The sequence below is a fragment of the Erigeron canadensis genome, chromosome 9 (genome assembly GCF_010389155.1).
Source record: "Erigeron canadensis isolate Cc75 chromosome 9, C_canadensis_v1, whole genome shotgun sequence".
Taxonomy (NCBI): domain Eukaryota; kingdom Viridiplantae; phylum Streptophyta; class Magnoliopsida; order Asterales; family Asteraceae; genus Erigeron; species Erigeron canadensis.
Window position 1 is genome coordinate 12937309 of NC_057769.1, and position 11891 is coordinate 12949199.

The 11891-nt window shown below is 31.6% G+C and overlaps 1 protein-coding gene and 1 long non-coding RNA gene across 2 annotated transcripts; one reads left to right on the plus strand and one right to left on the minus strand.

The window, feature by feature from the left end:
- The first annotated feature begins 1037 nt into the window (after positions 1–1037).
- Positions 1038–1697, plus strand: LOC122580915. The gene is made up of 3 exons (XR_006320919.1): positions 1038–1128; positions 1260–1325; positions 1427–1697. It is a non-coding gene; the product is annotated as an uncharacterized LOC122580915 (long non-coding RNA).
- A 4419-nt stretch (positions 1698–6116) lies between these two features.
- On the minus strand, positions 6117–8929 carry LOC122583241 (B3 domain-containing protein Os07g0563300-like). Its single transcript, XM_043755665.1, has 7 exons — positions 8831–8929; positions 8531–8629; positions 8149–8444; positions 7938–8031; positions 7671–7845; positions 7428–7564; positions 6117–6914 (listed from the first exon to the last, which is right to left on the minus strand). The coding sequence occupies exons 1-7, from the start codon at positions 8927–8929 to the stop codon at positions 6129–6131; spliced, it is 1686 nt and encodes a 561-aa protein (XP_043611600.1). The 3' UTR covers positions 6117–6128.
- Positions 8930–11891: the final 2962 nt, after the last annotated feature.

Consider the following 11891-nt stretch of genomic DNA (forward strand, 5'->3'; position numbering starts at 1 on the left):
ATCATAACACGCATTTGATTCTAAACTTACAAATATATTTGCTTACATCACTATTCATTTTGTTTTTTATTTTGTGTAAAGGGTGCATTAGTAATTGCAATTCTTTCTATATAAGAGAATATGTTTTTACTTAGTTGATATTTATAAGGGTATGTCATTTAGGATTTTAAGCGATGTGTCATTTTTTTATTAATTTTTTAATTTTAAGTTGTTATGTGTTTATCCATGTCATTTAAATTATTTTTAATCATTAATCCTAATCATCATTAATTATTATTAAAAAAAAAGTTAATTAAAATAGTTGGATTATGTATCATATTTTTTTTGTTTACTAATGATAGCATTTTATCATATCTAGACTCCTTATTTTGATACGTACCACAATTCTTATCAAGTTAATTCTTATCCATTGCTATTATTATATCATAATCTTTTAAATAAGATATATGTTTTTTTAATATCTATTATATTGTATCTTAATTGGATAGTTAATTTTTTATAATACAACAGCATAGATTTTTTCTAGTACAATACAACTAATGTAAATTTCTGTTATCTATGACTACTTTAATGATTTTGTTAAGTTATTCATTATTGTTTAAGTAGTTTTTTTAATAACAAACTTAATTATGTGACAAAAATAATTTATCATTCTTGGTATGGGTTATTATTATACGAATGTTATATAGTTTTTATATGGAGATATATTTTGAATTATTAAATCTAATTTTCAACTAATAATTATATTTTTTTTACCGTACAACATACCGGGTTTAATCTAGTTATATATGTTTTCTGATCCATTTTTCTATGCATTGAGTAAAGTTATAAACCCCATATACCCGTTCTGTGACTATACAAAAATAATCTACTACACACTCATATAATCTAAAATTTATTAGTAACTGGTCGAGTGGTAACGTTTATCAAAAATGACTTCGCGACCTTGCCATGACATAACCCGAAATGGCTACTTCGTTTTTACTCATATAATTTACAATATATATATATTTTTTTGTTTTCAATCACAGGAAGAAGTGAAGGAGTGTTATCTTTGCACGTATCCCATTAATCTTCTCCATTAAATAAATGGTACCTTTTATCTTTTTGATTGGGACTATATTGCAGGTGAGGAGATGAGTTTTTGTTTTTTTTATATATATAGATAATTTACTTTAGCATCACGTTTTTGCTAATATATATAGTTTATATGGATACTTATTTAATAACTTGATCATTCAGTTCTTAATCCCTTTCAGGAGCATATATTGTTATGACGTTTATGTTTGTTGTTAGAGGTGGATCAAATATATTACGATGTAAAGGTTTGGAAAAAAAGTCTTTAAATATATGAGGCATTAACCAACCAAAAACATGATGATATGCATATAAATATGATATATCTATATTAAAAATTTTTGGACAGTCGGGTGTGCCATTGCCTCTACTCCTTACACACTGGATCCGCCGCTGGTTATTGTTATTGTTGATGTTCATCCGTCAATGGTCTTGTCATTCGTCGATGTAAAATTACCCTTCCGTAGTCATTTGTGGATTGAAGTTTGATAATGAAAAGTGTAAAAGTGTTTACAGCAAACTATTTGTTCTATAAATTTTAAATGCGACCCGAATGTTATACGGTAGTTTAGTACGTATATAGCTCTAAATTTTAATTGTGTGGTATGTTGTTTTTTACACCTTGCATTTCACGTTTATGTAATTTACTGAGAATTGCAATATTTATTTTTCTAAAGTATGATATACTCAATAAACAAAGTAAAAATGCCAGATTCTATACCTATGATTCGATATCACTGACATCATGAATGTCCATTTCAAATGGATGGAAACATATGCATTTATTTGAAATGAGATACATTCGCCAAAACCTTTTGTTTTTCACAAAGAAAACAAGAAAATCTATATCTATATCTAGCTATATCTCTATCTCTATATCTATATAAAAGGCTATCTTTAAGTGCTCACATGGCACTTTCTGGAGCTCGTCATCTCAGCTTTTAGGTGGGGATGGAACCCACAACCTCCCATTTAGCATGTATTAGGATTTGTCACTTGAACCACAATACTTTTGATTTATTTTTGGGAAAACAATATAGTTAAACAAGATAATCCATTGATTATTCATTAATTATTGCAATGTCATATTTCCTTAATTTTTGAACGCGTGCAATTGCGATTGCAATGTCAAATAATATATTGTACTAAGCAAACAAAAACACATTAATTGCATGGATTGCATTTCAAACCATACTCCGATTTTCAATGCACAAGAGATAACTCAAATCCCGTAAGATTTAAAAGTTTTTCATTAAATGGATTTCATCACAGTTTTTCAACCACGAACCCTAACAATATCATGAGGATGTATGTTTTCTATTTAATCAAAAAAATCAATGTTTCTTGTGTTTATATTAATGGATTTTGGTTAATTCATATCTATGGTTAGCAGTTTATTTATATCGTTATACTGAACGGTGATTTGTTTTTATTTTTCTTTTTAATTGGGTTCATCATTTCTATATTGTTAAACAATATTTTATTTTATTTTATTTTCATAATATTATTGTTCTTGATATTTGCCATTGTTAAATTAGTTAATTTTATTATTCTTTAATAATATTACTATTCTTAATTTGCGTTGCATCATACAAACACTTTCATAATAATGCCGCTAATATCTCTCTTCATCTAAAGCCTAAACTACCATATATGCTGTTTGCACTAATCGGTTTATTTATTTATTTAATGTATAGATACAGATAAATGTCGAGTTGTAGATCATGGCGATTAAAGATCTTTTTTGTTGTAAAAAAAAAAGAAACTTAAATAATTCTTGATCCTTTTCAAATTGTTAAAGGAATAGCATTCAAGTTGTCTCATAGTTTATGGAATGATTTTAGTTGTGATGTTGGAGCTAGGTGGGGGCGAATCAAGATTCAAGGAATTGAAACTGCTAAATTTCTACTCCGAGTGCGATATTATTAGAGAGAGATATATTCATGTTTACTAACAATATCATCATCATCATCATCATTGTTATTATCATTTTAAATTATGTATAATATTTGAGGTCATGTGAGTTTTTTTAGATCTCTAACCACTTATACTTTTAGATCTCTATCCTTATGTGAACAAAATAGATAGCGTAGTAGTTACAACTTTTAGTAACTCGGCATTTGTCACTAAAAGTATCTGATTATTAGTTTATCTGTGCTATTCACGCTATCCGTTTTGTTCACATAAGCTTATGTTATAGTTTTGTATAATATATTTTCTATTTAGTAGAAATCTTTATAACAAAGTAACAAAGTACACGTAAATGCTTACGAAATAAAAAACTATTTATACACATAGTTCAAATGGTTTCAATAACATGAATGACCGAGTTAATAACTATAAAGTTTGTCATTTTTTTAAAAATAGAAATCTTATTCTAAATATGAATTTACAATTTATAATAATAATTTAATGTTTTTTTAATATATAAAGTAGTATAGATTTATCGTCTTTCCATCATAAAATATTTATAAATGATTAGTTCACACAATACATGTATATATAATCATGTTGGGTATATAATTAGAAAAACCGAACCGAAAAACAAAAAAAAAAACAAAAAAAAGCAAACCCGAAAATTACACTGGGTATATACAATACATGTATACATAATCATGTTGGGTATTTAATGTTTTGTTTTTTTATAGTATTTTCAACCCAACTCAAACCCGTTATAAAATAGTTTTATTAGTGGCAAAGACATAATTTTAGATGAATTAGTGTATAAAATATACCAGTAATCTTAAATTGAGATGAGATTCTAGATGTATGATTTGGTGGAAGTTCAGTTAACTTTAAATTACACTAATACTAAAAAATAGCTTTGAAAATATAGATTTTTATACAGACTATAAGGTTGTTACAACCACCTTTGGCCTTCGTGTAGTTCTGCCATCTTTTTTCTTATATATAATTTATGAGAAATTAGTGAGAAATAAAATAGCTCGGGGCAATGCCCGTGTATAACCTAGTATCTATAATAAGCATCAAAAAGCACAATAAAGAATGCCAAAGGAGCATTTAGAGTTCTTCAAACTTATCAAAATTTATTGAAAATCAAATAAGGGTTATGAGCATGAACAATATAAGAAGAGGAAAGAGTTATATACATTTGCATCATAAAAGTAGATATACAATAGGTCAATAACTATTACCAAAATGAACTACTTTATATTTCTCCACATACCAATGTGTGAGAATTATTAGCCTAGAAATTTGAACTACACAAGAAGAAACCCAATACTTGACGGAAATGATATTTCTACAACAATTTTTAACCATCTACAACAAATACTGCATAGTACAGTTATACACTGTGCAATACGTTTTATACCTATGTTGTAGATAGCTAAACTTGTTGTATAAATATCACTCCCTAATACTTTACCAAGATATCTTTCAAACGATTAGAATACATTTTTAACTAACTCTTTTAAAATACTTTCAATGTATAATTTTCTATCAACTGGATAAAATAAATAAAGTTGATATGCTAGTGTAATTAGAATACATCTAATTGAATGACATATACAAACTCCTTCATACTTAATCGTTGAACACACTTGAAGTGATTAAATAAGTATACATAAGACTAGTAAGTACTTGTTATACGCTTTATGATTTAGAGTTTTAGACACTCTACACCGTTGACAAACATCCTCTATTTATAGGAAAACATTCTCTTGGCAGTTGAGAGTGGATTTCTCGTGTCGCCTATCGTGTGGAATCTTACAACACATTATTCAATGCTTCGGTTATACTTTCACTAAGTTGCACCAAAATGGATTATAATGCACAAGGCTTAAGACAACTATTGACACTTTTTTTTTTTTATTGTCTTTTATGATCTCATTCATGTACCGTCTTGCATAAAATCTTTTATCCCCCAACTCGGCCTAAATTCAATTCATTTTTTTACCGCCAAATATTATTTGATGTTTAAATAACAAAGTGAACATGAGTCGTTTAAAAAGAATCTTAAAAAAATATTATAATTCTCTTTTATGTGTGTGTATATATATTTATTGGTAGATGTTGTTTTTTTATCTTTTTATTACTAAAGGCATCTAAATTTCTAAGACCTAAATGTCAAAAAGCTTTTTTTTTTCTTTAAGAATTTTTTAACATTGTTTCCAGTTATTACCGCTGAATGTTTTCCTCGATTAAGACCATGATACGACTAGATAAACATCAGAGAAAAAATACCACTTGATCAACCAAGTTATTTGTTAAAATTTTGATCGGAATAAGATGGTCTAGCTTTTGTCAAACTTTCACGTTATTAGGTCGATCGTTAAAAATTCATTTGGACCGAAAGTTAAAATTTTTCATATGAATGTCACTTATATTATATTCGTAATTAATAAATGAGTTTATATGCCATGTATAAAAAGGGTTTTTTTTTAACAAATTGAATACCGCCTTTTACTCTTTTAGTGATCGAAAAAATAAGGATATATAGTCATTATTAAAAAACTACTCGTGATATAATTGGATATATCTAAGATATATCATATATTTGCCGGATAGGGATTTTCTAAAGTTGCAATAACTATAAAGTTTAGGGTTTTCCTAAACAAAGTCCTAAGGGCTTTCGTTAAGGTGCATTAATTAGTTGTACATTAACCATAAAATTCAGGGGACGGACGTTTAATATGGAAATGTACAATCTTTTTATGCACGTTAAATGAAGCTTTTGTTTACCATTTTCCTAAAGTTTAACCTTTAAATTAAAGTAAAAGGTTAAATCAAAATAATAAAATTTGAATCTTAATATCTGATTTTAATATATGACTTTAAAGAATTCGTATCCATCTTTGTCCCCTATTTTTCAAACTTTTGTATTCGGACGATCTAAACAAGAAGTCTGCATATGTTAGTCTCAACTCTCAACTTATAAGTCCATCAAAAGCAAACTCAACACATATATATATGTTTCACCCCAAAAATAAAAAGAATAATCCAACTATAAACATGATTAGTGAAGTCACAACGCTTCTTTTTATGATATAATTCGAGACGTTACACATCTGCCAAGTACGCATAATTTTCTATTCGAAATCTGCAGGTGGGAAATTCAAATCAAAGGATAGAATCTTTGAATGCATGCTTGACAAGTTTGTGTTTTCGTCGTCTTTTGGGACGCGGCTGATCACTGTTGTTTGATGAGTATGATTTGAACTTCCTGGTTGATCAGCTAAATTTGGCATCATTGGAGGGCCTGCGTTTGAGCTCTCTATCTGCAGGGTTGGCTTAGGCAGACGTTTTCGTGGACGACGACTTGCCACTCTTTGGGGTGGATTTTGGGAATGCTTTTTACCACGAGAACGGAGGGTCACACAAGCTCTACATTCACACGATACATGGTGTTTGCATCCGCTTGCAGGCTGAATGCATACAATGCAAAGGCAATCAAGTCGATGACGTGGATGTTTCTTGTTCACATTTGGTTGGGATGGTAATGTTACCACATTCTCAATTGGTGTAACTTGGGTTTCAGCTGCTTCAGGTAAAGCTATCAGTTCTTGAGCATTTTTACTTTTAGATCTCTTATTCACGTTTTTAGTACTTTTGCTCCTTGAGCCAATTTCATAAGTGCTCTTCCTCTTGGAATGAATAGCTAATGTATCCACATTCTCAATCAGTGTCCTTCGAGTTTCCACCACTTCAGGAGAAGCTACTAGTTCTCGGGCATCTTTAACTTTAGATCTCTTATTCACTTTTTTGGTAGTTTTGCTGCTTGACCCAATTTCGTAAGTACTCTCCCTCTGAGAATGAATGAAAACTTTGACTTTTTGAGTATTCAAACGGAGTCTGTCTAATTCATTTGGGTTCTCCTGGCAAAATATAAACTGCACATGATCAGAGGGGGTCTTGAGTTTTGAAGCTCCTTGTTTTTTTGCTTTTTTGAATTAAACTTAAAAAGAAAATCTAATTTTCCTTATGAAGAATGCAATTTATATTGTGGGTAGAATAGCTCTTATAAGTTATATGCTTTGTTTGCTTGAAATCACTGAATAAGTGCTCCCAGATAAAGATGTATGCTTGTAATCAACACTAATTCAAAAATCATATACGGAGTATTTGACTAATTTATATCCATGTGACTTCTTATAATGTTATACTGGAAATGTAACCCTGATTAAGGTGACATTACAACGTATATGGGTGGCAGCAGTGTGTCGGCAAAAATCTTACGAAAGTTGAAACTTTATTGAGTTCTTGGTGAAGAGTAATATGAAACCAATATATAGCAATGAATAAAAGTTCGTCAAAAGATGTGTTCTTATTAGCAAAACTGGTAAATTGGTTACTTTTCCATAACAAAGGGACTGAATTACATTATTTACCTTTCTGGCTCTCTTGGTAGATGTCGAAGCAGTTGTAGCCTTATGGAATGGATCTACCCGGCTGGATAAGGTTGTTGATGGCCTCTTTCGGTATCCAATTACTAGCGTTCCTTCACACACCAGCCTACTAAATGTCACTGAAATAAGAGGGAAGTAATCATTACTCAATAACATTATATAACTTCAACGGTCTGTAAAACTTACATGACGTTGATCACAAGTGACATTTCTTTGTTTACTTACCTTTATCACCTTGACGTAGTTTCACTGATTTCTCAAACTCATTGAATCCTTCCAGAAAGTAAATCCTAGTCTTCGTATTAGGCCAGAATTTGAAGTTAAATTTCCAGTCTTTTCTGTCTGCATCTAGGATTACCAGGCACTTCCCTTTGGAATCATTAATTGAAGGAAAATAGTCCTATACGAGATTAATAGTCACACGAAAATAAAGCCACATTAAGACCAATAATCATAGTATTTGTTTTAAGATGTATATGAATGGATACAAACCTCTGCACATTGCTTTGGGATAACGAGACGCCCAGTCCCAACGTCACTAGAAGTTAACCTTTTCTCAAATAAAGGTTTGACTTTCACATTGAACCTGTTAAAGAATCAAGATCAGGACTGAATTATTCTATTTGCGTATGTACAGAATTGTAGATGATTTGATTATATCTCTAAATGAGTAAATACAAATTCAATATACTCAAAAAGATACCTATTCGAAAGTTCTTTCAGTTCTTGTTTTGTCATCCGGGGACGGTATTGCTTATTCTTTCTACCGGCCCCACTTTTGGGCTTTCTATTAGGAGCTTGAACCTGAGGTGTTATTTCAGTATACACATTATTACCATTGTATTCGTTAGACAGCGTTTTAGGGGCTAATTCTTCATTATTTGTGTTCAACACATTCTCTTGATCGGTTAATTGATCATTTACAACCAATGTTGGAACTGTAGCAACAGGTGATGCGTTGTTGGTCGAGTTAACTAAAGTTTCTTCAGAAACTGAGATCTGAAACAAAGTTTGAAAATCAAAAGATAAAGTTAAGTTTGTGTCTCTTTTGATTAGATTATTGGCAAGCATGTACTCATACTTACCAAAATCACATCTGGTGTGACACAGCCATTACACATCACTTCTCCACCTTGTAACATTGTATATGAATCATGTGAAACCTCGCATTCAAGATGAACTTTCTGCAGTCGATTAAAATTGCAAACATTTTCTTATTAGAATGGTAATATGATTATAAACAAACTGGAGGTTGAAGCTTTTACTGTGTATGTTTGCTGAAGTAAAATTGGTAAAATGGATCGTAAAAATTGTATGTGCGTCAACCCAACCCATCCCAACGTAACCTGGAAAATTATTTAAACCCATTAAGCTTTCTTATTCACCCTAGTCATCTTTCCACCTGGATATATTTCATAGTTTTTTGTACCCAATCGATATTCTAACCTTACTGCAAGCTTTGCACACGATCCAAACACCCACATTTTCATGATAAATGTTGCAAAACTGCTTAGTTGTAAAGGCAATGCTGTATTCAAATTGCACGGAGTTAGTATGAAGTATAATTTATTTATAACAAGATAAATAGAAGACAAAAACAGCATAGATGGTTTTCAAGTGATCAAGCAGCACATATACACATGTTCTTAACTAATATGTATAGGTATATGTTAGCACTCGGTATTATTTAAGGGCTTGGATACTTGGCGGCCTAATCTGCTTGGTGCATGGCTCGAAGGCTTCCGCGTAAGAGGCATGAGAGATCTTTGGTCCTCCCTTTCGCCCTTTCCCTTAGTCACATTAGGCCCGACAGTCAGACAAACGACTCAGGTCAGCCTTTTTAGTTTGTATGTTCAACCTACGATTCTCCCTCTGGCATATATATAATGCCAACTAAAAAATCAGGGGAACTCCAGATGGTACAGGGACACCAAAGCTACTTCACATCTCACGTTGGGTGTAGGTAAACTCACAAAGCTATTATAATTCTTGAATTATTCCGTCATTAGTTTTTAACGCTTCTTTAAAATTGGTCACGGGAGGTAACAATTCCAACAAAATTTTCCTATCCTTGTACATCCCTTTAGACCTGATAGTTCTGTACTAACGAACGGTATTTAATAGTCTTATTTCTACTTTTGGACCGTTCATTGATATCACAGCATTAGGGTTCGATCTCTACCCCTATGAACCATCCCTTTCACCTGCTACTTTCCTTCTCTCTTCTGGGCAATCTATGTAGCCCCAGAGACTTGGTCATCCCGGAGATGAAATGTTACGTCTTCTGATTCCTAGTCAATCGAGTTTGTTTTTCACACAGTAGCTATTGAGTTTCTTAGATAACTTTTCTTAATTTTAATGGATTATACTTTCTAAAGACAATCCTTAATAAATTTTGAGTTTTCATGCTTATTTTAAAGAAAAAATTTAGTGCAACAAATTCTTTTCAATTTGGGAATTTGATAAAGTGGTATCATTTTATTCACTTAATGGACAAATAATTAATTAGTTGAACTATGTGAGATCTAAGTTTTAAATGCAAACTTTATAGTTTTCGTCTCTTTTCTTTGATTATAGTTGTCAATTTAGGCAGCTCGTAGTAATGGTTGGACGAGCTTGTCCTTGAGCTCTTCCTCTAAGGACCTCGGTGCTAGCAATCCCTTCCTCCTCGTCGAAAACCATATGCTTCTTATTTAAGAACAAATTGGACGACAAGTATGGGTCCGGAAGAGAGAGAGGGGTAGAGTTTTTTAATGTTTTTTTTGTTGAGGAAGAGGGTCTTTATAAGTGTGAGGGATAAATCTTGGAGAGTGAAAAGCTGACGTGACAACGAGGAATAGACCTTATTAGGAGAGGCCTTGTAGCTTATTTGGGTAAAAGGCTTTACACCTATATATATATATATATATATATATATATATATATATGGGAAAAGTGAGTATGAGGCTGTTATGCACCCAACTTGGACGAAAAACTCTTCACATACCAATTTTTTAATATTTAATGATTTTTATGGTTTAAAAAAAAAGTATATGGGGGGTTTTTCATCCAACTTAGGTGTCTAACAGCCTCATATTCCCTTCCCTATATATATATATATATATATATATATATAGGGGTGAGTTATTTTGAGAACCACTAAAAAAAAGAACGCGAGAACCAATCTCAGCCCTCCATTCATCAAGATCAGGAAGGGCATGTTTGTCATTATTAAAAAAGTTGTCCAGCACTCTCTTTCTCTCTCCTCTTATTAAATCAAAAAATATCTAAATCATTAAAAAAAATTTATCTCACAAACCGTACATCGTTAGACGGGAAAAAAAGCATGGGTAGTCTTGAAATTTCGTCCTCCTTCATTAGAGATGCGATTCGATATACTTTTGACGACTTTTTAAATTTCGTTTTTTTTCCATCGCGTTCATCCTACACATGTGTAAGTACAACCTACACATGTGTAGGAAAGACCTAGAAGTAGTGAGTTGTATAACCTGCCCATGCATAAGTACAACCTGCCCATGGGTAAGTACAACCTACACATGGGTAAGTTACTTATAAAGTTCGAAAAAGATGAGGACGCATTGTAAAACCCTAAATGCTAAACCCTAAAACTTAATTTCTAAACCCTAAACCCTAGAGCGGGTACACGGTACGCTTTAGGGTTTAGGGTTTGAAGTTGTAGGGTTAGCAGGCTAACCCTACAACTTCAAACCCTAAAGCTTAATTGCTAATCCGAGGGGGACGCTACATTCTAAAAACCTGAAAAATCTAAACCCTAAATGCTAAACCCTAAAAACCTAAAAAGGATGAGGGTTCACACTCCAGGGTTTAGGGTTTGACGCCCGAGGGTTACGGCTAACCCTCGACCTTCAAACCCTAAACCCTAGAGCGAGATGTATTAGGGGTAAGTACAACTTGCCCATGGGTAAGTACAACTTACACATGTGTAAGTTGTACTTGATGGAAAAATAAAACGAAATTTAAAAAGTCGTCAAAAGTATATCAAATCGCATCTCTAATGAAAGAGGATGAAATTCTAAGACTACCCATGCTTTTCTTTCGTCTAACGATTTACGGTTTGTGAGATAAAAGTTTTTTAGTGAATTAGATAGAATTATATTAAAGTAAGAGAGAGAAAGAAAGGAGCTGACGAAAATACCCCTCTAGTGTTGAGAGGAGTTTTTTTATTTTTAATCATGTCCATCCATTTTCTTTGATCCAATGATGTAGAGGAGTTCTTGAGTTTTTTTTTTAGGAGTTCTCAAATAATCCCTCCTATATATATATATATAGATATACCTTACCTGTGTATAGCTTATTTTGGATAAGCTTAATTAATTTTATGGCTTATTTTTAGATTTTTAAACTTATCATGACCTAAATATGGAAAATAAGCTCATTAGTAAAATAAATAAACCAAACCCCATAAAACAGCTTATGAATATAAGC